The sequence below is a fragment of the Hemibagrus wyckioides genome, linkage group LG04, assembly GCF_019097595.1.
Source record: "Hemibagrus wyckioides isolate EC202008001 linkage group LG04, SWU_Hwy_1.0, whole genome shotgun sequence".
Classification (NCBI taxonomy): domain Eukaryota; kingdom Metazoa; phylum Chordata; class Actinopteri; order Siluriformes; family Bagridae; genus Hemibagrus; species Hemibagrus wyckioides.
This window is the reverse complement of record NC_080713.1, coordinates 4,831,199-4,857,977: the sequence shown is the minus strand read 5'-3', so window position 1 is coordinate 4,857,977 and position 26,779 is coordinate 4,831,199. Positions and strand designations below refer to the sequence as shown.

Here is a 26,779-nt window from a genome sequence, read left to right as displayed (position 1 = left end):
ATATTTCCAAAAGTTTTGGGACGTTTGCCTTTCCATGCACATGAATGTAATATGGAGTTGTCCCGCCCTTTGCAGTTATAACAGCTTCAACTCTTCTGGGAAGGCTTTCCACAAGGTTTAGGAGTGTGTTTAGGGGAATTTTTGCCCATTGCTCTAGAAGCGCATTTGTGAGGTCAGGCACTGATGTTGGACGAGAAGGTCTGGCTCGCAGTCATACCAAACTCGTTTGTGGAACAGTTGTTAAAGTAGGTCCTTTTACCCATTTTTTCTTATTTCTATCCTTTAGAAGAAGAAGAAGAAGAAAATGTAAAAAATATTTACCTGACTCATTAGTTCCTCAAGAGCTCTTGGTTGCTGTTGTAGATAGGACATTATCAACAGTTACATTATTTACTGTCCAGTGTCTCCCAAATGAGGATGAGGTCATGTGTATTGATGAGTGAGAAGTTTTTTGGTTTCACTGTTTTTTTTCTAGATAAGTATGTATAATACAAAGCGGCGTTAGGGAAGTGCGTTTTGGTTTTTCAGCCCCACACTTCTTCAGTCCTGATACTTGTAAAATATTGTAAATACAAGAGTTTCATGTTGTACAGCACAGTAAATGAAATAATCACTAAGTATTGTGTCTCAGGTGGAATAATAGAAAGAAACAGAGACAGTGCTGTCTATACTGTGTGATTTATCTCGCACCGACCTCCTCCACTGGGTCTCCTCCTTTTTCTTCACTCCCACCATCTCAAGACTAATCTCCATTAAACTTTGGCTGTGATCCGGCTGCACGGTGAGAGCAGGATACAGGATGGGATTTTAGAAGCACACACCGTAAAGAGCAAACATGGGACAAACTCAGCACCTGGAGAAAACCGAACATGCAGAGATTGACGTCATTACACTTCAGGACATGTATAAAAAGTTTGTGACCGAATGTCCTAGCGGCCTTTTGTTCCTGCATGAATTTAAGAAGTTCTTCGGAGTTGGACCCTCCGGGGAAGCATCGGAGTATGCCGAGAGTATGTTTCGAGCTTTTGACAAGAACGGGGTGAGGTGCAGCATTGTTTGGTCTTTCTAAAGACTCCTAAACGTTATTTATCTCAGTGAATTTTGATCAAATTTTCCATTTACTAATCAACTATATATGATTTAAATGGTGAGAAATTATAGAAGAGTTTTTGGGCTGATTCTGCATGAATTCGAAGCAATATACTCTCTAAAATTGTAAACATTTTGTCAGGGGAATTATTTATTTATTTATTTTGTTCTGTTTTCTCTGACGCGAATCCCACGTGCAAATACACATTGTAGGTTTTTGAGATACTCGGCAAATTGTCTTTCTCAAGCAAGAGGCTCAACAGTAGGCCTCGGTTCGAAAAGGTTAACAGATGTTTTGTTGAAAAAATGTATTGGAAATCCTGTTGTTGAATTCTTAAATTGTTTTATCATAAAGATTTTTCCTAACAGTTCAGGTTTTGTTGTTTGGCCCGTATCACACTAGTCTGAAATAAAGGATTCAAACTCTACTCCTCCGTGGGGTTATCATGCTACCATCAAAGGTACATAAGAATACAGCTCTATTACCTGGGCAGGTGCATGTAGTATGCCTTTAGTATGCCTTTTAGTGGTCCTTAGAGTTCAATGATGGTCCCTTAAATTTTCTGGACATATGAAGATACGTAACAAAGTTGCAAAAGAATCTGGACAAGGAGATATAATGCTTTGTTATTTCTGAGAGTATAAAGGACCAAAGATGGAGCCAGCAAGACATAAAATTGAAAGACAAAAACAAAGAAAGTGCTTTGGAGATTCACAGTCGAAATTATCTGTAGTGTCTGAGCTAAAGTGATTGTTGGGTGCGTTGTGCCTCGAGTCCTCGATAGCCTCCTGTGTAGGAAGCAGTACAGAATGAAGCATCTAAGACATTATTACAATGAAACATCAGCTGTGAATAAGCTACAAAATAGAACCAGTTTTTTAGTGTGAGACATTTAGATATTAACTGATGAACTGAACCAGATTTATTATAACAAGGATAGAAGATCATTTCGGTGCCTGATGAAAGCAGTGTATAAAGCTAAGGTTAGATTGATCAGATCTCATAACATAAAGAAGTTTGAATGAATGAAGTGAAATTGGATGTGAATGAAGTGATATGAAAAGGTATAAAGTGTTAAACCTTAACTGTGTGTTATTTTTGACTCTATTGTGAAAGCCGTGTTTGCTGTATGTCCTGCAGGACAACACTATTGACTTCTTGGAGTTTGTGGCTGCATTGAATTTGGTGTTCAGGGGAGATTTAGAGCACAAGCTGAGATGGTCATTCAAAGTGTACGACAAGGACGGCAACGGCTTTATAGACAAAGCTGAACTCAGAGCGATTGTTGAAGTAGGTTTTTCTGATTGTTTCTATACAGTAAAATTCTAATCCTAGTGTAAAGTGTTAGCTGAAACGAAATAAATAATCACAATAAAGTGAATGATTCAGTTCACAGTAAATTTACCCTAAGAAGTTTAATGCATGATTTACTTACATGCCTTGAAGATAAAATTCACATTAAACAATACTAATAAATCATAACAGTGTTTTATTAGATATTTCAGACTGGGTTTTTTTTTTTCCAGCTACAAACTATTAACTGTCTCACTTCAGATTATATATCATGTCAGGAAAGTAAACAGGAAAGATCCCGAGGTTTCCCCTGATGAAATCTGTGAAAGGATCTTCAAAGTGGTCGATGTGGATGGAGATGGTGAGCTAGTCTAAACCTACGTGATGCGCATTTATGTCTTTGTGAATTGCTTTAATGAAAAAATAAATGCAATTGCAACATATTATCCCATTATTATGACTTAAACTGTTTCAAGATATTATCTCATATCTCAAGATATTATCTCTTTACTGTTAGCTGCAATACTAACTCTTTATTAACTGCAAATTGTAATTTGTTATGACTTCATTTATAACTCACTACATCTAAATAGGTCAATGATAATGAGATATTGTCTTGAAATACTGAGGTAGGAATTTGTAATTAGCATTTGGTTAGTCATAATAACAAAGATAACATTATGAAATAATGAATTGGTAACTTATATGTCCTACTAATGATTACCTAGTCATAATAAAAAAACGTTACCAAGTCATACAAACAAGTAACTAAAGTGAGGAAAAAATTAATGAGGAAGAAAGTCCAAATAATGAGATAATAATAAATTAAATTTATTTCAATCTTAAAGTAATGAAGTAGTAACTTGAGGAAATCATAATACAATGAGTTAAGCTGTAATAATGAGTAGGAAAGTCATAATAATGAGGTAATATCTTTAAATAAATAGTTGGTAAGTCATAAAGAAATGAGGTAATGTGTTTCAATAATGAGTAGGTTAGTTATAACAATGAGGTAATATCTTTAAATAATGAGTAGGAAAGTCTTACTGAGGTAATATTTTTAAATAATGAGTAGGCCAGTTATAATATGGAGGTAATATCCATAATATCCATAATAATGAGGTAATAGTTTTAAATAATTAGTAATAATTCATAGTAATGTGGTAAAATCTTTAAATAATATGTAGAAAAATCATAACATCTATTAATATCTATAATAAATGAGTAGGAAAGTCAAAGTAATGAGGTAATATCTTTAAATATTAAGTATTTAAGTCATAATAATGAGGTAATATCTTTAAATAATGAGAGGGAAAGACATAATAATGAGATAATATTTTTTAAATAATCAGTGGGAAAGTCAAAAATATTGAGGTAATAATTTTAAAGAATGAGAGGGAGAGTCATAATAATGAGGTAATATATTTAAATAATGAGTAGGGAAGTCATAATGAGGTAATATTTTTAAATCATAAGTAGGTAAGTCAAAATAATGAGGTAATAGCTTTAAATAACGAATGGGAAAGTCATAATAATGAAGTGATAGCTGTAAATAATGAGAGGGAAAGACATAATAATGAGGTAATATCCTTAAATAATGAATAGGTAAATTATAATGAGATAATATTTTAACATAATCAGTGGGAAAGGCATAATATTGAGGTAATATATATATAAATAATGAATATGTAAGTCATAGTAATGAGGTAATATCTTTAGGCAATGAGTATTTAAGTCATAATAAGGAGGTAAAATCTTTAAATAATGAGTAGGAAAGTCATAATATTGAGGTAATATATATATAAATAATGAGTAGGAAAGTCATAATATTGAGGTAATATATATATAAATAATGAGTAGGAAAGTCATAATAATGAGGTAATATCTTTAAATAATGAGTAGGTAAGTTATAATGAGGTAATATCTGCAAACAATGTGTATCTAACTCATATTAATGAGGTAATAGTTTTAAATAATGCGTAGGAAAGTCATAATAATGAGGTAATATTTTTAAATAATAAGTAGGAAAGTCGAAATAATGAGGTAATATCTTTAAATAATGAGTAGGTAAGTTATAATGAGGTAATATCTGCAAACAATGCGTATTTAAGTCATAATAATGAAGTAATATCTTTAAACAGTGAGTAGGTAAGTAGGTAATATATTTAAATAACAATTAGCTAGGTTATAATAATGAGGCAAAATCTATAAATAGTGAGTAGGAAAGTCATAATGAGTTGCTATGTCAAATTGTAATGAGATATTATGATATCATGATCATTTTTTGAACTGGGTTAGTTAGCGACCCTGACGAGTTAGCAGGTCATAATAATGAGTTAGTAAGCTGCAAAAATGAAAAATAATGAATGTGTACAGTATGATACTGACTAGAAGATACTAAGTCATAGTATGACTATCACCTCATTATGACTATTATTACAATATAATAACAAGTTTAGTAGTGTGTTATTATGTGAAAGTAAGTTATAATAATGAGAAATAACGTCAAAAAATACCTTCAAAAAATAATAAAATAAATTGTGTACAGAATTTTACTTTTTTTCCCCACACTACTGTGTGTTTAGGTGACTGTGTGTCTCTCTTAGGTCAGATTACACTGGAGGAGTTTTTAGCAGGGGCTCAGAAAGATCCCTGGATCCTTAACATGTTGCGTTTAGACATGAATCCATACAGCTGGGTGGTGGAACAGAGGAGGAAAAGCGCTCACTTCTGACATGAAAAACGTCTCTGCAGGAAATCTGCAGGGAAAATCAGTTGTGTTGTAAAGTTGTATGTCAGTTGGATTGTATTAGAGCCGTTATTTTCACCACTGATACTATAAATATAAATACAAAACTGTTATGAATGGATTGCCTTATTCAAGCACTTACTATGTATTAAATATGTCATCTTTGTAGCTGTAATGTATGAATAATAATAAAAAATAATAATAATAATAATAATACACATACATTTTAATGGGTTTTGTATTTTTAGTTTTTTTCAGTGGATTTCTTTTGTGAATTACTGTCTATGCTTTATTATTTTATATTGTGTCCTCATTTACAGATGCAGATATAACGTCAATTATGGAGTGTGGAGGCTTTGATTGAAAGGGTTAATATAACTATAACCAGGGAATAGATTGGGATTTTTATGCACCGATGAAGGAGGAATGACAAAAAAGTGAGAAGAGAATTGTTCATTTATGTATTTTATGTATTATCAGAAGTATTTATTAGTTGTATATTATTATTATTATTATTATTAATATTATTATTATTATTATTATTATTATTATTATTATTATTATTATTATACAGTATTTACACAATACATACTAGATTTCCTCACTAACATACAACAGAAATAACTGAAAAAAAATTTAATTAATATCTGTTTTTGTGAAGGCTTTGTGACTTTTGAAGTCAGTGTTGGATTCATTAAAGGTTGGTTTCACCAGGTTGACCTTTAATACTATTTGGGATCAATTAATTCAATTAATTCTACACTGTTAAGTCGATAATGTTGTTAATGAAACGAGTGAGTAGAGCGGGAGTGAACCATGACCTCAAGCTGAACTCCGCTCATCTACATGATCATATACTCTCTCTCTCTCTCTCTCTCTCTCTCTCTCTCTCTCTCTCTCTCTCTCTCTCCCTCTTGACATTATACAGAGTAACACTACTTTTTAAATATCACCTTACTGTGATTTGCTTGTCCTCTTCCCAAAATATATCCTTTGAGCCCTTCATCATCATCATCACCATCATCATCATCATCAAACACTAGGCCCATCTGCCCCTGTGTCTAAAGCCCTTTGTAGGATTTATAATAAATATGTGATCCATGGATTATCCTCACAGGATTAGCCCAGGTCCTAATGGTGATGGGTCTCCAGTAGTGATGGCAATTCCAACTCTTTTAAGTGAATCAGTGCATTCGAATTGACTCACCAGTAAGAGTCGACTCTTAGTGTCAAATCCCACATTTGACTCCCAGAGTTCACCTAAACGAATCGGATCAGAGAGTCGACTCATTTCCAAATGACACATCATTACAATGGCACAAGGGCGAGGTAAGTGCAGGAGGATTAAAATGCCCCTTGAAGAAGTGGGATTCAGAGTGAGATGAGCCGGTTATGTAACAGAGTTTTGTGACTAATCATCTTCTTGCATAAGGGATAATGAGTAGGCTATTGTTTTCAGCCTGATTGTTCCTGTACATGAGTGCAGCACAGAAGAAGCTGTTGTCAAAGTTCTCTTAATTAATAGCAAGGCTTTAAATCCTGGAAAGACAATTGAACAGGATGGGAGTTAAGCCTGGTGTACAAGTTTGCGCACATCATGGCTTCTGAGTAAAAAAAAGGAAAAAAAAAAAAGAAAAGTATTTTTATGTTACTATTTAAAATTCTAAAAAGTTAAAAATTCAATAGAAAGAATAAGACATCATCTTAAATAAATAAATAAATAAATAAATATTTTGTTAATTTCCTTAAATGTCATCATTCATTTTAATAATAATAACAACAACAATTATTATTATTATTATTATTATTATTATTATTATTATTATTATTATTATTATTATTATTATTATTATTATTGAGAATTAGTTTTACTTACTTTCAATATTTTATGTGTAATGTACAAGAAATTCCAGAAGGTGGCAGCACATGCCATAGCAATAATCTTATGAGAGGGCTTAGTGACCCTGAAAACTATTAATAACAACTTTAAAACTTAAAACAAAGGAAGTCCATTTGGAAACTGTAAAAAATAAATAAATAAATAATATAAAAATAAAATTTAATTAAAAATAAAATTGGTTGACAGATGACAGTTGACAGTTGACTTTACAGATGAAAAATAAAGAGCAGCTTTAAATCATTTGAATATAAATTATTAATTACATTTATTTAATATTAATCACATTTAAATTGAAATTAAATAAGCCAATAAAAAACAAGGAGCAATTTTTAAAGAAAAATAAATCAACCTTAATTAAAAACTGGGGGGGGGGAAGTGCTTTGGAAGAAAGAATGACATCATCTCTATTGTGACACTGGGACAGTTGTTAGTTCCTAAGTTTGTAAGCAAGTGTGTGTGTGTGTGTGTGTGTGTGAAGGGATCAAATTAACAAATTACCTCCGGGATTATGAGGCTGTATGTGAGATTATGTTGCTGTCCTCACGTACACACCTCCATGACGTGTAGCATGGTGGTGGCAGCATCATACTTTAGAGCTGCAAAACCTTCAGGTGTCTGTTACTGAGGATGAAGATAAAAAGATGAAATTTAGCTGTCAGCAGGACAATGACACAAAGGATACATCCAAATCGACAAAGGAATGGATTAATCATATACTATTTAAAAAATTATATTAAAGTACAACACAGAACTTTCAAAATTTTGCTTGGATTTGTTCATTTTCTGTCATTTATTAGTGATTGTTGCCATGGAAGTTCTCGAAGAAGAATCTAGATTGTCTCCACACATTAGGGACCCTCTACCACGCAAGCTAGGGATTAAACAGAGACCACTGAAACACTATTGGATTGAAACCTGCGTCTAAAAATACCAAACACTCAAGACTTAATCCACTAACAGCAGCCAAGGGGCTCACTTCATCTTCTACCCTCCAGAGACGATGCCTATGACACCATGGATCATCACGAACCAGAGCAATGCAGCGGAACATTTTTACACGTGTGATTTTACCTGCATACAGTAAATCCACAGCTGGGATATTACGGGATAATGGGACAGTCGCAGAGCACAGAGACCAGTGAAGTAGCTCTTTCCCAGATTCAGGAGATGTACAGGAAGTTTGCGAGCGAGTGTCCGAGTGGAAACCTGCACCTGCATGAATTCAAACGGATCTTCGGGATCACGTGCGACTCGTCCGTCGAAGAATCTGCTTACATGGAGAATCTGTTTCGGTCATTCGATACTAACCATGTACGTATCAGGTAAATATCATCTGATACAGAGAGCAGGTGGATTCATGTGGATTATTGTGTCACAGAATGGTTGATTTCTTGGTCCTGATTGGTCAGAAGTAAGAGAAATGTATATTATTGTGCTAATTCTAATATATCTGTTTATTTATTTATTTGTTTGTTTGTTTGTTTGTTTGTTTAATTATTTTTAGTTTATTTATTTATTTATTGGAATGTGTCTCCAGTGTCAAACACTAAGAAAGTCACTACAAAGATATTTATTTTAATTTATTTATTCTTTTTTTATTTGTTTGTTTGTTTGTTGGAATGTGTCGCCAGTGTCAGACACTCAGAAAGTCACTACAAGGATAGTTTTTTAGTTAGTTAGTTAGTTAGTTAGTTAGTTAGTTAGTTAGTTAGTTAGTGGGTTTAGTGAAATGAGTCTCTAGTGTCAGTCACTTAGAAAATTACTACAAGGATAGTTTTGTTAGTTAGTTAGCTAGTTAGTTAGTTTAGTGGAAGAATATCCAGTGTCAGACACTTAGAAAGTTACTACAAGGATAGTTTTTGTTAGTTAGTTAGTTAGTTAGTTAGTTAGTTAGTTAGTTAGTTAGTTAGTTAGTTAGTTAGTTTAGTGAAATGAGTCTCTAGTGTCAGACACTTAGAAAGTCACCACAAGGATAGTTTTTTTGTTAGTTAGCTAGTTAGTTAGTTAGTTAGTTAGTTAGTTAGTTAGTTAGTTAGTTTAGTGAAATGAGTCTCTAGTGTCAGACACTTAGAAAGTCACTACAAGGATAGTTAGTTAGTTAGTTAGTTAGTTAGTTAGTTAGTTAGTTAGTTAGTTAGTTAGTTAGTTAGTTAGTTAGTTAGTGGGTTTAGTGAAATGAGTCTCTAGTGTCAGTCACTTAGAAAATTACTACAAGGATAGTTTTGTTAGTTAGTTAGCTAGTTAGTTAGTTTAGTGGAAGAATATCCAGTGTCAGACACTTAGAAAGTTACTACAAGGATAGTTTTTGTTAGTTAGTTAGTTAGTTAGTTAGTTAGTTAGTTAGTTTAGTGAAATGAGTCTCTAGTGTCAGACACTTAGAAAGTCACCACAAGGATAGTTTTTTTGTTAGTTAGTTAGTTAGTTAGTTAGTTAGTTAGCTAGTTAGTTAGTTAGTTAGTTAGTTAGTTTAGTGAAATGAGTCTCTAGTGTCAGACACTTAGAAAGTCACTACAAGGATAGTTAGTTAGTTAGTTAGTTAGTTAGTTAGTTAGTTAGTTAGTTAGTTAGTGGGTTTAGTGAAATGAGTCTCTAGTGTCAGTCACTTAGAAAATTACTACAAGGATAGTTTTGTTAGTTAGTTAGCTAGTTAGTTAGTTTAGTGGAAGAATATCCAGTGTCAGACACTTAGAAAGTTACTACAAGGATAGTTTTTTTAGTTAGTTAGTTAGTTAGTTAGTTAGTTAGTTAGTTAGTTAGTTAGTTAGTTAGTTTAGTGAAATGAGTCTCTAGTGTCAGACACTTAGAAAGTCACTACAAAAATAGTTTTTTAGTTAGTTAGTTAGTTAGTTAGTCAGTTAGTTAGTTAGTTAGTTAGTTAGTTTAGTGGAAGAATCTCCAGTGTCAGACACTAAGAAAGTAATTACACTGATAGTTTTTATTTATTTATTTATTTGCTTAGTAAGCAGCAGTTTCTTTTACAAGCAGCAGCAGTCGTTTTACAAGCTGCGGACTAAGACAGTGCACCGTGACGTTTTCAGGATAACATCATAGACTTCATGGAGTATGTGGCTGCATTGCATCTGGTCCTTCGTGGGAAGCTGGAGGATAAACTGAAGTGGTCCTTCAAAGTTTATGACAGGGACGGAAATGGACGACTGGACAGACAGGAAGTGGCGCATGTGATCAAGGTAGCTGTAGTGAATTCAGTGGCACATCTGGAATACTGAAACAGCTGGATAAAGAGCGAGCATTGTATTATTGAGATATAGTTTTAAACTTTCCACTAGAGCATGTGATTAGAGGACGTGACGATGGAGTTGATCACGGAGGAAAAGCAAAAAATGGGGCAGCGCAAATACTTCATGTAATAAAGAAATCAAAAAAAGAAAAAAGAAACATTTCGCAATTTTAGACTTTCGGAGCAGAGAGACTGGCATTAAAATATATTTTGTAATCGCTTCATTACAGCACGAGTATTTCAACCTTTTTTTCACAATATTTCTGTCTTCAGATAATCTACAAGTTAAGAAAGTATGAGAACCCTTCGGACTCAGAAGAACTCGATCCAGACCAGATAAGTGACAGAATTTTTGAGCTTGTTGATCTAAATCATGATGGTAAGTTTCCAAAAGTTGAAAATGTTTATTTATTTATTTATTTATTTATTTATTTATTTATTTATTTACATTATCCTTACCTGCATTTTACAACCATTAGAGAGAGAGAGAGAGAGAGAGAGAGAGAGAGAGAGTTAAATCAATCAATCAATTAATAAATAAATAAATAAATAAATAAATAAATAAATAAATAAGTCCAATTTAAATTCAGATTTATAAAGTGTATGTCCAGTATATATTTGTGCTGCAAGGTGCTTTTAATTTAATTTAATTTAATTTAATTTAATTTAATTTAATTTAATTTAATTTAATTTAATTTAATTTAATTTAATTTAATTTAATTTTCTAGGTCAGATTTCACTGGAGGAGTTCATGGAAGGAGCTCAGAGAGACTCATGGGTGATGGAGCAGCTTCGCCTCGACCTGCGACCCACTCGCTGGTTCATCAAACACCAGCCTAAAAATTCATAAAACCTTCCAAAGAAACAGAAGGCTGGCTGAAGGAAGTGTGTAAGCTTTTGAAAAGTAACGACGTATGCAACCATGAAGAGATCTTTACAGTTCTTACTTCTATGCTCTTATATAGTGCCCAATTCATTCATTGTTTATTTATTTAAGTAATTGTTCAGATTTTTTTAAATGACATACAGAATTGGTGTGTGTGTGTGTGTGTGTGTTTGTGTGTGTGTGTGTGTGTTTGTGTGTTTATGCAAATATCTAAACTGAGTGAGGTGAGAAACTTGAAAAATACAAATACATTCTTGTTAAATTAGACAAAAAGGATTGTAAAATCATTTTCAGTGGCTTGAAAATTTATGTTTTTGTATAAACAGTACAGTTTACACTCTGCCTTATTTCATCTATAAGTGTTGACAAGGTTTTAAGGGTTTTTCTTTCTTTCTTTCTTTCTTAAGATGTACATATAGTTGTTTTGTGTTAATATCTCAGTTTAATATTTCACATACACTTTATAGCCAAAAGTTCTGGGACACCCCTCCAAATCATTGAATTCAGGTGTTGTTTTTCAGGGGTTGGACTCGGCCCCTTAGTTTCAGTGAAAGGAACTCTTAATGCTTCAGCTTCATACCAAGACATTTTGGACAATTTTATGCTCCCAACTTTGTGGAACAGTTTGGGGATGACCCCTTCCTGTTCCAACATGACTGCACACCAGTGACCAAAGCAAGGTCCATAAAGACATGGATGAGCGAGTTTGGTGTGGAGGAACTTGACTGGCCTGCACAGAGTCCTGACTTCAGCCTGATAGAACACCTTTGGGATGAATTAGAGCGAAGACTGAGAGCCAGATCTTCTCATCCTACATCAGTGCCTGACCTCACAAATGCGCTTCTAGAGGAATGGTCAAAGATTCCCATAAACACACTCCTAAACTTTGTGGAAAGCCTTCCTATAAGAGTTAAAGCTGTTACATTCATGTGCATGTAAAGGCAGACGTCCCAAAACTTTTGGCAACATAGTGTACGTCCTCAGGTCCTTATTCTTAACATGCTGCTCAGGTGTTGTGAAGAACCAGGTATGAGTTTACACTCTTAATAATAAAGGTTCTTAAATAGGTTTTTGTCTTTAGGGTGTATTGTGACATCCATGGGATGTTTCCATTGCACTAAAGGGTCTTTAAAGGATTTTTAGACTTTTGTGTAAAGTTGATGCGCATGTGACGTCCATGTTGTTTATAAACTAATGAATTTCCTGTAAACTGACCTGAAAAATCCTTGCATGACTCCGGTCCTAATGCCTGTCCATGTCCATTTACTGCTCCTGTGTGATTTCTAATGCTTGAGCCATTCACATTAGTGGGGTTTTGGGTGAAGGAGCTTAAAGGCTAAGAGAATTAACACTGAGTCAGTGGTCAAGAGCGAGTAATCTTCTCATGTAAAGCACAAGCTACTGAAGCTAAAGCAAAGCGCTGGAGTGTGTGTGTGTGTTTCGATCATTTCAAGGGGGGTGAATATTTATGCGAGCCACTGTATTTATATCTAATCATTTCATTTCATCTCATCCTGATCTTCATAGCAGTTCACATCTGCCTTTGTTCCAGCAGGTGGCAGAATTTGGCTCTCCTTTGTTTGGCACAGATCTTCCTTGACCAAGTTGTATTTGAGTTTGAAGACATTTACACCTGAAATAACGAGCAATGAAACTCTTGAGAGAGTTTATTATGCAGTGTTAGACTGCAACAGAGTTTTTCATCACAATTACAAAAACTAATGAACTGTTTATACTGTATGGGAACTGTGATGTAAATATAGTTAAATCCACAACGGCCTTTTATATCTGCACTACCACGTTTAAATCAACTTATGGTACTCTCTCTCTCTCTCTCTCTCTCTATATATATATATATATATATATATATATATATATATATATATGTCTGTCTGTCTGTCCGTCCGTCCGTCCGTCCGTCTATCTATCTATCTATCTATCTATCTATCTATCTATCTATCTATCTATCTGTCTATCTGTCTGTCTGTCTGTCTGTCTGTCTATCTATCTATCTATCTATCTATCTATCTATCTATCTATCTATCTATCTATCTATCTATCTATCTATCTATCTATCTATCTGTCCATCTATCTATCTATCTATCTATCTATCTATCTATCTATCTATCTATCTATCTATCTATCTATCTATCTGCTGTCTGTCTGTCTGTAGACATGTAGATATGTAGAAGGAATAATTGCTATTCTGGTGGCTTACTAATGCACATTGTATTTTAAAATGTTTATTTATTTATTTGTTTGTTTATTTATTTATTGTTTTTATCTGTATTTACTTATGTATGTATCAATCTGTATTTATTTACAGATATTTTCTGTATCTGTATCTTGATCTGCATGTTTAGAGCTGGATCTACTGCCACCTAGTGAGCGTCCTCAATCACTACACCCCCCCCCCCTCCCATTCATTACGCGCACACACACACTCTAAAAAAATCCATTTCCCAGCATTCCTTTGAGGCGATGACGTCATCTTTGAGCATGCTCTCTTAACTTGCTGTCCAAGCTGCCAAGGGGAGCATCTGAAAAGACCGTAGGTGGTGTTTCAGCTGCTCTTCATCCTGAACGAGTGATGGCTCTGAGAGAGAATACGTAGATGGGGATTGTGCAGGTGGGGTGCATACAGACAGCATTGTGTGTGTGTGTGTGTCTGTGTGTATGTGTGTGTGTGTGTGTGTGTGTGCATGCATTACTTGTGGTGTGTATTTCTGTCTAAATATTTTATTCTTGTTGAATGATAAATGCATTATTGCATGCATTACTGAAATATCATTACACACACACACACACACACACACACACACATATGTTTTTCTCCAGATCAAGCCCTTGTGTGTCATTGCTTTGCACAAATCCTCCTACTCATTCATTTAAAGGTGTAAACTGAGCTCCTGGCCTAATGCCCAGCTGTTTACTTCTTCTGAAGCACTTTCATTTGTAGGATAAACTTCTGCTCTGTTAGTCCAGATCAGTAAAGTGGTCACTCTAACACAAACCAATGGACAGTAACCGAAAACGCATGTTTGGATGTTTTGACCATTATTATTGTTATTTTTAAGCAGGAGAATGAAGCAGAGACTGACTCATACAGAGCCAGAAATAATCATAGGTTGTGGTAAATACATCAACCCAAAATAGTAAACGAAGTTGTGAGTTCAAATTCTGCCCCCATTAGCAGGTTATACTATAAATAAAATATAAAAATAATTTGAATCATGTTATATACTTTCCAGCCATTTTAGTATTGTAAGGTTTTTTTTTTCTGTAGATTTATTACCTATAATCCCAATTAGAACAATTTTAATGTCAGGTTTTAACAGTACAAAATACAGAAAAACACAGATATAGAAAATATCTGTAAATAAATACATAAAAAAAAACACTGATCAGGCATAACATTATGAGCAGTGAGAGGTGACGTGAATAAGACTGATGAGCTCCTCATCATGGCACCTGTTAGTGGGTGGGATATATTAGGCAGCAAGTCAACATTTTCTCCTCAAAGTTGATGTGTTAGAAGCAGGAAAAATGGACAAGCGTAAGGATTTGAGCGAGTTTGATGAAGGGACAAATTGTGATGGCTAGACCACTGGATCAGAGCATCTCCAAACCTTCAGCTCTTGTGGGGTGTTCCCGGTCTGCAGTGGCCATTATCAAAAGTGGTCCAAGGAAGGAACAGTGGTGAACTGGAGACAGGGTCATGGACGGCCAAGGCTCATTGATGCACGTGGGGAGAGAAGGCTGGACCGAGTGATCTGATCCAACAGACGAGCTACTGTTAGAATACACAGTGCATGACAGGTCAGGGCTGATTTGGTAACAAAAAGGGGGACCAACACAATATTATTCAGGTGGGCATAATGTTATGCCTGATTGGTCTAAACAAATAAATCTCAATTCTGATTGGTCAGAAGGCAAATCACCACTTTAATAGGTTATAATAAGTTATTGTTTCTCATTCACAGGAAGATATTCCACATAATTTGCACAATTTCTAATATTTGCACTTCTGGTAGATGCTAGACAGCATTTCGTTGCTATCTATCTATCTATCTATCTATCTATCTATCTATCTATCTATCTATCTATCTATCTATCTATCTATCTATCTATCTATCTATCTATCTATCTATCTATCTATCTATCTATCTATCTATCTATCTATCTATCTATCTATCTATCTATCTATCAAAAAGATTTATCATAATGTTTATTTTTCATTCACGGAAGGAGTCTCCAGAGTTCTGGCGTCTCTATAACATGATGATTTCTTTACACTTCTAACAAGACAGAAAAGCCAGAGAGAAGCCGATGAAGAAAAGCTGCTTTAAATGTAGAATTAGATGTAACTCTAAATGGGTAGAAATCTGGTATGTAAGGAATGTAACACGTCATGGTGTTATTGGTGTTACTGGAACCCGGGTGTGGTGATAATAACACCGCTTTACACAGCGGAATAAAGATTAAAGACTGTGATTGTAATAAGAAATATTGCAAATAATAATAATAATAATAGTAATAGTAATAATAATAATAATAATTAAAAGCACCCTGTTAGTCAAATAAGGGCAATGTTTATACATTTATATTCATCACAGCCCGGGATGAGTATATGCTGTAACACTGGAATCTTCTGTTATATTAATATTCAATAGGATTCCCGACGCTCCGGTAAACACCGTTTGGACCACAAGTCTGTTATATAATTGAATTGCTGGTTCTTATAAATCTTTAAGACTCCCCACCACACACACACACACACACACACACACGTGCCTTTTATAGGCCACCAGACCCTGAGGGAGGACCGGGTTTAGAGAAAGGGGGTGGCTCAGTTGTGCAAATATGGACAGGCTTTGAGCGAGAAAGAGAGAGAGAGCGAGTGAGAGAGGCTAGAGGAGTTAGTGAATCGGCTGTCACTCTCTCCCACGCCACCGTGAGAGCCACAGGACACATGGTGTCCTCCAACACACCTACACACAGAGCTGAGAGAGAGTGTGTGTGAGAGAGCGGGGAGAGAAAGGTAGAGAGATTCTGTGAAGAGAAAAAAAGAAAAAAAAAAGAAAAAAAAACCAAAACAACAACAACGGAAGGATTTTGTGATTTCTCTTGAGGAGCTGCTGCTAACGCTGGGAGTAGGATGGCTGAAGGAGAGGGAGGGGACGAGGAGATCCAGTTCCTGCGAACGGTAAGTGTGGCTTACTTCTTCTTCTTCTTCTTCTTCTGGTGTATGTGTGTGTGTGTGTGGCTATATTAGTGTGTGTGTGTGTGAGTCATATATTAGTGTTTGCAATACAGCACTTTATTAATAATCTCATTCCTACTCTAGATGGTGTGTGTGTGTGTGTGTCGTGAAAGTTTTCTCTCCTCACGATTCTTTAGCTCACGGCATAGCTGATATTTATAAATGTCAGCCTTCACATCTCCGCTGCCCCCATTTTAGCAAAGAACCTCGAGGAACTTTTCCTTGTCCTCACGCCTCTTTAACTTTAACAGTACCCTGTGTTTCCTTTTGACTGAGCGACCTTGCATCCTAAATGTTACAGCCTCATGCCACCTTTCCGCCATTTGTTCCAGAACCGTCCTTCTTCCACTTGAGCGCTCGTGAGGAAAGGCTGGTACATCTGTTAGCATCGTTATCTATTTTTACCCAAGGAGAGGAAAGGAGAGACTTTTAGAGTGAGGGGAGAAGATGGAGCAAGCAATTCAGAGGACTAAGAAGTCTGGGGAGGAAAGGGGGGGGTATGGCGGGGTGTTGGGGAAGGGGTGGAGAGGAGGTGCAGGGCAGCTGGTCTGTACCTCCTCGTCTGTCAGGACTCAGACTTGGAAGGCAGGACACTTTCAGAGGTCAACAATAACAAGACGTCCAACACACACACTGCTTGGACAGGGTTTCTGTGCGACATCAGAGGAGATGTTCCAGAGTTACATGAGATTAAAGCGAAGGTTCGAAGCTCTCATTATCCTGATTTACGTTAAACCTTGATGAATTTTCAGTTCTGTGAGAAGTTCCCCAGCCAGAGACAGCTTGGTCTTGACTGTAATATTTTCTTTCTCACTACAGCGAATTATACAACATAAAACAGACGTTATAAAGTATCAACAAGTGGATCAGGAGGAGGCGATGCCGAAAATCATGGCATTCTGGCACTTCCAGGACACCGTGTAGAGAAAAAAAGAATTATTAAGTATCTTCAGAAATATCAGACTATTAGAAATAAAATTTATTTTAAAAAATATTAAAAAGAAATGTAAAAAAAAAAAAAAAGAAAATCTAAAAATTCTCATAAATAAATATAAAAAGTTAATAAATATGATGACAATAAATGTTAGGCTTTGACAGTAAATATGAATACAGTATTTTTTTATTAATATTTAATTAATATAAATGTATTTATTAATTTATTATATATCAATATAGTACACGGTTGTGGGGAAAAAATCAATTAATATTAAGCATAACAATAGCACATTAGGTGGAAAAAACTTATTATTATTATTATTATTATTATTATTATTATTATTATTATTATTATTTATTTTTATTTAATTAGAATTACTTCAAAAGTATCTGACTTTCAGATTAATACATTTATAGTTAATAGTTATAGTTAATATTAAATGTAATACAAAGAAGTGCGTGTGTGTGTGTTTGTGTGTGTGTGTGTGTGTTTTATGAAAGACATTCATGCAGCAGATTCTTTATAGCATCAGACTGAATGGAGACAAACTGGACTAGGAATTGAGTCGCGGCTCTCCACGTGCTCTATGACAGATGATAGAGAATTCGTCTAATTGTTTAGCGTCTGTCGCAGTAATTATCTTCGCAAATGCACGTCTGGATTGTTTGAGCCGTCGGACAGGACGTTGGCCATAAATAATTCTGAAAGCTGCTGACACAAATGCCAGCGATGGGAGTAAATCCATTCAGAATATCAGCACCACACATCATCTCTTTCTCTCACTGATGAACAGTGACACTGACGTAGCCTTTGTTTGTGTGGAGATAAAGACTGGAGAAGACTCCGATGTGTGTGTGTGTGTGTGTGTGTGTGATCTGGAGCTGTGATACACTTCATACATGCTGGAAGTGTGTGATTTATAACAAGCAGATGTGCATGAGTGGACTTTTTTTTTTTTTTTTTAGCACAATGACGTAAATTAGGTTGGAGCTGCATTCTTTGCTGTTGTGTAGTATAAATAGCGTGAGTATGAATAGTGTTCAAGACTGGAAGAAGAAAAAGAGACCTTGAAGATGCACTTATTTAACCGAATGAGGAACAAAAAAAAATAATGTGTGGGATGTTGGACACTTCTTAAAAGCTTTGCTTATGCAATGGAAAAGGGGCGGGGCTACCGGGTGCTGACGCTGGATGAGAAACAATTCAAGATGCCCGGTTTCACCATTACTGGATGAGAAATCTTTTAAATCTTGTTTACTTTTTTGTGATGAATATTTCATCATTGTAAAAAGTCAAAAAACGTTAAAGCTACTGCGGCGGCATCACAGAGTTTGGAAAAACTGGGAACGCTCCCATTTGAGATGATACAACCCTTCTAACATTTATACACTAGACCCTAGAGTACATACTGCGTAGTGTAAGTGAGTAGTGTGTAGTATGTCATTTAGGGCACAGCTCATGTGGATGACCCAGAGCCTTAACCACTTGAGCTACCATCGCCCACAGAAGCTGAGCACCATTAATAATAATAGTTATTATTAAACTGGAACTTTGAAGAGGATATCTCTCTATTTTGGTATAGCTTGTCCTTTAAAAAATAGGCTACGCTGTTCTAAAAATAACAAACCCTAGTTATTATTATTATTTTTTTTTAATCATTTTTATTATCATCAGTGATTGCTTAACTGGTTAACTATTTTGGATTTAAACATGATGGTACGTGGTCATGATGATCACCCTAGTGCTGGAGAACGTTCAGGGGGTGTCCGAGCTCCGGGTTATTACAGACGCTTCTTTTTATAGTTTTGTCACTATAAGCGCCTGACACTCAGGGGGAGGAGAGCAAGGAAGCCTGTGTCCTACTTCTTAGTCGCTCGAATCTTTCGGGAGGATTCTGAACACGTGTGTGTGTGTGTGTGTGTGTGAATTCTGAAAGTCCATCTCTGTGCTATTGAATTACACCCACTACACAACATGGAGCTCATAGATAGATAGATACAAAAAAATAAAAGTTTCTTCTTTTTTTTTTCACCTCTCCATCTTTATTTTACCTTCAGTCAGGTGTGAAGAGTGTGTCGAGTGTGTTCACCTTCATATCCCGGGGGGGAAAAAAGGTGTAATTGAACCTAATGATATGTAGTAGTCCTACAAGACGTAGCCATGGGCGGCTTATGATGATGATGATGATGATAGTAATAATAATAATAATAATAGTAGTAATAATAATGAACGTGTGTGTAGGTGAATCAATTAATAGATTTTATATCTTTTAATGATGTTCGTAAAAATTCAGCATAGTCAAATTAATCCCAATTTCTTTAACCAATCAGAATCATGCAATTTTCCCACCAATTTCTGTTCCAATGCAGCTACTGACACACAGAATCAACCAATCGGATTCCCGCATTTTTCCCCTTTGTATTTTAAACCTGTTAGCTCGCTAACGACGCTTTTAGATGAGTCCACAGATTTTTCTGTAAATCTGGAGGACAAAAAAAAAAATCTACATCTGATTTCTACGATTTTTATATGATGGTTTCCTCACAGAATTAACACACAACACGTCTACCAGATATTTTTTATTATATTTAAATATTTATATTAGATTTTTATTTTATTTTATTGATATATTTTGCACATATTTCTCACTTTTTTTGCAATATAATTACGACTACTTTATAATTTATAGTAGTCGTAATGTTCTGGCACACCTCTGGTACATGCATACATTTTTATATATATGTTTTATATCTATATTCTTTCTTTCTTTTATCACATTGTATATATTTGAATTAAATTATGTTACTATACATTATAATACATAATAATCATTTGAATATGCTATTATGATATTTATTTATTTATTTATTTATTTATAGAATTTTATTCTTAGTATTTTTTATTTGCATTTGTATGTGTATGATTCAGACATTCAAACAATAATTTCTCTACATTTACTGTGTATGGGTGAGTAAATTAATTTTTATTTATAATAATAATAATAATAATAATTATTATTATTATTATTATTATTTTTTTTTTTTTTTTTTTTTTTTTACTTTGCCCTGTTGAGAAAGAGTTTGTCACTCTGTCATATAGACACTTATTTCTAACTGGGTGGTTTAAGGTCTGGTTTTGCTGAGCAGCACATACATGATCAGGAGAGAGAGAGAGAGAGAGAGAGAGAGAGAGGAAGGGAAAGTACAAGCACCTGCTTCACTGGTGTTCATCCAGTCTGTCACGATCAGCTCTAAAACAATAAACAGGTGCTCTCAGCTGTTTGGCATGCCTTTAAAGCGAGGCCGTTTAACGTGCTGATATAATTGAATCTTGTAAGCGGCGGATGATAAACGGCACGACAATCCGCTAAAGCTGTGTCTGAGCTGCAATTTAAACAAAATTATTACTGATAATATTCTCACCATGACATTCATGACACTCCGAGGGAGGAGGTATATATAAATGTAGTTTTTTCTGCCTTTTTACCAGTTTTTTTTTTAGCCATCACACTATATAACTCCTCCCTCTGAGTGTTGGACACGTGGCTCTTGATATAGTTTCTATAGTACATAGATATAGTAGATATTTATGCCACATTTATATAATATTAATATTTTGGTCAATTTATGTGCAATAACTTTAAGGTGGCCATCCGTTTCAGTGCTGCTGCATATTTTGATCACTAAGACTGAAAATTCATTCACGGTACACCAGCTATAAAATATATAAAATTTATTTTTAATTTTTATATTTTATTTGACTTTAGACTGTACTGTAAGCAACTGCAATCTAACAATTTCCCTGAGGGGATCAATAAATTATTCTGATTCGGATTCGGGTGAAATATTCACTCTAGATGTATATTACTCGTCTGTTTTCTTTTAAAGCAAGTGTCGTCTAATATACTTCTGCCAAATAAGTAAAATGTTTTTAAAATATCAATTCAAAAATACACGCTGCCTCGTTCGCAAAGGAATGTGGGGAACATTAGCTAAGACGATCTAACAACGTCTTTTGCCTTCTAGTCTCTCGAATAGCATGCTAATAACTTAATTATTATATCCTAGCTACAAAATGCTAATCGCTAGCAGCTACAATACAAGGCGGCATGATGAACATGGCGTGCATGTAGCAGCAGATAGATTACAGTGATGGGTGTTAGGTTTTATTCCCACTCTCACATCTGTTCATGTAGATCAAACCCTGGAAGCCCCCCAAAAAATTCCACCACAGCCGTATCTGAGCTGCGAAATTATTATTAATAATATATATCTCAACATGAAATATTCACCTTAGATAAGTTACTCGTCTGTTTTTTAAGCAGGTGTCCGGGGGGAAAAAGTGTTTTTCTGCAGACAAATTCATATGCAGATGTTTCTGAAAGCTCTGCTCCTGTCACACTGAGTGTAGAGATGAACCTGAGCTCTAAACATTCTTCAGGAAACTGGAGGCTTTATGATTGCGTTAGTTATTAAGGGTTACAGAGAAGCTGGCATCAGGTTATTTATTTAGTCTTTCTCAAGTTTTGTTTGAGTTTAAAATGTGATTCATGTAATAATTACTGCAACTACTGATATTATTACAACTGCTACTAGTACTTCTACTGCTACGGCTAAAACTCCTACTACAACTACTGTTTCTATTACTGCTACTACTACCTTAACTGCTTCTACTACTGATTCTGCTACTATTACTGTTGCTACCACTACTGCTACTGTTACTACTACTGCTACTGTTTTTACTACGGCTAAAACTGCTACTACTTCTGGTACTGCTACTTCTACTTCTACTTCTGATTCTACTGCTACGACTGTTGCTAATGTTGTTACTACTACTGCTGCTACTACTGCTACTGTTACTACTACTGCTACTGTTTTTATTACTACTACTGCTAAAACTGCTACTACTTCTGCTACTGCTACTTCTACTTCTGACTCTACTGCTACGACTGTTGCTAATGTTGTTACTACTACTGCTACTGCTTTTTTTTACTACTACTGCTACTTCTACTGTAACTAATGATGTTACTACTACTACTGCTACTGCTTTTATTACAACTACTACTACTACTTTTATTACTACTACTACTACTGCTTCTACTACTACTACTGTTACTGTTACTACTACTACTACTATCTACTATAACTAATACTGTTAATACTACTATTGCTACTACTACTGCACCTACTTCTGCTTTTATTACTACTGCTACTACTACTACTGTAACTAATACTGTTACTACTGCTACTACTGCTGCTGCTTTTATTACTATTACTACTACTGCTACTGTTACTAATGCTGTTACTACTACTACTGCTACTGCGTTTATTACTACTGCTACTATTACTAAAACTGCTACTGCTTCTACTACTGTACCTACTTCTGCTTTTATTACTACTGCTACTACTACTACTACTACTACTGCTGCTTTTATTACTGCTACTTCTACTTCTACTACTACTTCTACTACTGCTACTGTTACTAATGCTGTTACTACTACTGCTGCCACTACTGCTACTGTTACTGCTACTGCTTTTATTACTACAACTGCTACTACTACTACTAAAACTGCTACTGCTTCTATTACTGCACCTACTTCCACTTTTATTACTACTGCTACTACTACTGTAACTAATGCTGTTTCTACTACTACTGCTACTGCTTTTACTACTACTACTACTACTACTACTACTACTGCTGCTGCTGCTTTTATTACTATTACTACTGTGGCTATTGCTTTTATTATTACTACTACTACTTCTACTACTGCTAATGTTACTAATGCTGTTACTACTACTGCTGCTACTACTGCTACTGTTACTGCTACTGCTTTTATTACTACTACTGCTACTGCTTTTATTACTAATGCTACTACTAATGTAACTAATGTTGTTACTACTACTACTAATTTACTTTTACTACTGCTGCTACTGCTTTCATTATTACTACTACTGTTACTGCTGCTGATATTGCTACTGCTACTACTGTTACTGCTACTGCCTTTATTACTGTTATTACTACTGCTACTACTACAGCTACTACTACTGCTTTTATTATTACTGCTACTGCTACTACTGCTTTAGAGAGTCAGCTTTATTGTCCGTTCTGCTATATGTACAGGATATACAGCGGATTGAAACTGTGTTTCTCTCAATCATACAGTGCAACAAGAAAAATGGAAAGACTGGAAAAATAAACATTTTACTTTTACTACTACAGTTTGTACTACTGTACCTGTTACTTTGCTGCTACAACTACTGCTATAACTTCTACTGTTACTACTGCTACTGCTACTTCTACAAGTGTTACAGCTACTACTATTAGTGCAATAGCTGTTACTGCTAGTCACTACTACTACTAATAAGGTTTATTATAAGACATTGATTGCAGTGACATTTCGAAAAATGTATAATCAGTGCACTGATTAAAACAAATAAGATCTGGCAACCAAAAAAAGAATTAAAATCCTGTAAACATAACCCAATTCGAATGGATTATATACAAAATACAACAAAAACAACAAATACAACTAAAAAGAAAAACGCAATTCATTATCAAAATAAATTAAAATGCAAAGTATCAAGTTGAAAATAGAAAGATTCATATAAAAAAACTGCTTTGTTTTTCAGATCATATTCTGATTTTGGTTGCTGCTACTAAATGAATACCGCGTTCACCATGAGATCATGAGCTGACGTCAGCATTTTTCTTTTTTCCAGTAATCTCTTAAACGTTAGCTAGCATGCTAATAACTTATTATTCTGTTACAACCTAGCCGCAAAATGCTAATCGCTAGCATCCACAATACAAGCCGGCGTGATGAACACAGCGCACATGTAGCAGCAGCAGCAGATAGATTACAGGGATGGGTGTTAGGTTTTATTCTCACTCTCACATCTGTTCATGTAGATCAAACCCTGGAAGTTATCTGATGCTCAAAGTCACCTTAAGACTTTACAAATATATGATTGTGGAGTAACGAAGCGATGTTTGGAAAATGGAACGAGCAGAAAAGGAGAGGTTTTTTCTGCTGGAATGAATGAATATGGTAGAGATGCACTACTTACTTAAGTAACAAAGAAATTGCACTTTGTTTCATTTCAACTCGGAAACTGCATCTGATCGGATTTATCTGTAAATAATAGACACAGAAGTTCAACAAAGCAGCATTTATGGATCTCAGAAACGGTTGAGAACATTATCTCGGGTTAAATATATAGTCGCTAAACCATTTATATATTCCAGATGTGTCCAAATATGGATACAGAAAACAAATACAAGAGTAATATTTATTTATTTATTCATTTATTCATTTATTCATTTATTCATTTATTCATTTATTTATTTATTTATCTGCTTGTTTTTATTCATCTGCTAGTTTTATTTATTTACTTATTTAGTTATTTATTTATATGTCTGTCTGCTTGTTTTTTAATTAATTAATTAATTAATTTAAAAAAAAAATTCTGCTTTACTACTCATTAACAAGGTCAGGAATGCCGCAAATCTGTTTATTCCATAGAACTTAGCTCATTATAAAATTGTAATAAAATGTATATTACTGTAAACAGCAGATTTATTTTATTTTATTTTATTTTATTTTATTTTATTTTATTTTATTTTATTTTATTTTATTTTATTTTATTTTAAAAATGATTTCATCTTACCTTAGTAACTGCCTGGTCTGGGTCAAAGTGGTTTAAATTAGGCTACTAATTTGTTTCCATTTTGGAAAATAGAACTTAATTTGTTAAAAAAATATTTGCAGATACGAGCAAAAATGAACTTCGCAAGTAGGATTTAAAACAATTCTATACACCACTTATGGGTTTGATGTTATGATGAGTTATGATGAGATGTTAGCTAAGGGTGAGGAACTCATCTACCAGAGTTCGAGTCGAGACACCGAATGCCAGTGAGCTGCCCTGCTGATAAACACATTACACATGTCATGTCTGATATTATTATTATTATTAGATGCAGTTAACTTTGTACATACAGTTTTAAGGTTTGCTCAGTAGGCAATTTCTAATGGTGTATACACTGTGTATACGTGTGCTGTGTGTCTGGGCTTGTGCTCAGTGTTGTGCTAGTCGGTGGTTAGTGAGTGGAGTTGTCATGATTAGAAGTTTGAGCTAGTGTGAGCGAGCCTCCAAACTATCTGCCAGTCAGCAGTGCAGGGGAATGCGAGAGTGACAGGTGCAGTCACCGAAATAGAGACGGAGAGAGAGAGAGAGAGAGAGAGAGAGAGAGAAAGAGCAGGGGAGCGAGGAGAAGAAGGAGGTGACGGAGATGTAAAGAAACATGATAAAACTGAGAAAATTAGCAAACAATCATTGATCTTGTTGCATGAAAGTGTGATAGAAGCCAGATTCACGTTTCATCCACAGACAAAGCGAAGCGAAAAAGCTCTTTCCTGTCAGACGGGAATTAAGAGTTCAAGCCATAAGACCAGAGTCAATTTTCTCACTTTGTCTTTACTCAGCACATACAGACTAAGCCAGATATTACTGTGTGCCTTGTGTCCTCTATTTTCTTTCTTTCTCTCACTCACTCACCCACACACACACACAAACATTCTAGACAGAAGTGTGTTTCTGAAGTGTGTTGGTTCTGTGTAGAACTCTTGGAGTGTATATATATATATATATATATATATATATATATATATATATATATATATATATATTATATTTATGTTTATTTCTCTTGAAGCAGTCTCTAGCAAAAGAATTTCTTTTAGGATTAACAAAGATCTATCTTGTCTTGTCATGACTTATCTTATCTTGGCTTATCTTGTCTTGTCTTGTCTTATCTTGTCTTAGCTTGAATTCTCTGTATTTTCTTGGTTAAATTTGCATATAGTATAATAACAATAATAAATAAATAATATAACAAATAAATAAATAAATAACAACAAAAACAACAACAATGATGATAATAATAACAACAACAACAACAACAATAATAATAATAATAATAAAAGAACCACTAAATGATTTACAAAAAACCCACTTGGATTCATTGAGTTCTCTTTAACAAACCTTTTAAAATGGTTCTGTTGGGTTTCCTTAAATGAAGCAAGCAATGGAAACATTTTAGGTTTCATATATATATATATATATATATAAATACTTAATACTAAAATGTTGATATCACTGATTTATTATGGTGCTTTAGGGTAAATATACTGTATTTCTACCAGCTTCTGTTGAATTCTTCATTCTGATCGATCAGAAGGTATTGATTCATTGCCCAAAACAGCAGCTCTGACGTCACAGTTTAATATTAATGCGCTGGCTCTAATATTTTATTGTTTCTATAGTAACCAGTCTCCAGCAGAGGTAAAGCAGAAAGTCTTCAGGACAGATGACTTTCCAGTCGAAATGTATTTTTGGATTTTCTCAAGAGAAAGAAAAATCC

At 34.5% G+C, this 26,779-nt stretch overlaps 3 protein-coding genes across 19 annotated transcripts in view; all 3 read left to right on the top strand.

The window, feature by feature from the left end:
• The first annotated feature begins 835 nt into the window (after positions 1-835).
• LOC131352139 (guanylyl cyclase-activating protein 2-like) lies at positions 836-5,550 on the top strand. The gene is made up of 4 exons (XM_058388058.1): positions 836-1,039; positions 2,231-2,380; positions 2,645-2,744; positions 4,990-5,550. The coding sequence occupies exons 1-4, from the start codon at positions 836-838 to the stop codon at positions 5,115-5,117; spliced, it is 582 nt and encodes a 193-aa protein (XP_058244041.1). The 3' UTR covers positions 5,118-5,550.
• Positions 5,551-8,142: 2,592 nt separating this feature from the next.
• On the top strand, positions 8,143-11,120 carry LOC131352229 (guanylyl cyclase-activating protein 2-like). The gene is made up of 4 exons (XM_058388185.1): positions 8,143-8,343; positions 10,071-10,220; positions 10,544-10,649; positions 10,999-11,120. Exons 1-4 carry the CDS (start codon positions 8,143-8,145, stop codon positions 11,118-11,120), a joined length of 579 nt encoding a protein of 192 aa, XP_058244168.1.
• Positions 11,121-16,061: 4,941 nt separating this feature from the next.
• Positions 16,062-26,779, top strand: part of LOC131351896 (ryanodine receptor 1-like) — a 97,551-nt gene continuing 86,833 nt past the window's right edge. For 7 of the 17 annotated variants that reach the window (XM_058387607.1, XM_058387604.1, XM_058387597.1 and 4 more), the window contains exon 1: positions 16,063-16,362. In XM_058387607.1, coding sequence (XP_058243590.1) covers positions 16,315-16,362 — 48 coding nt within the window. In that variant the 5' untranslated portion in view covers positions 16,063-16,314. Of the gene's footprint in view, positions 16,363-26,779 lie in introns of all 17 variants that reach the window. The other 10 variants (XM_058387593.1, XM_058387595.1, XM_058387590.1 and 7 more) reach the window with 2 other exon arrangements.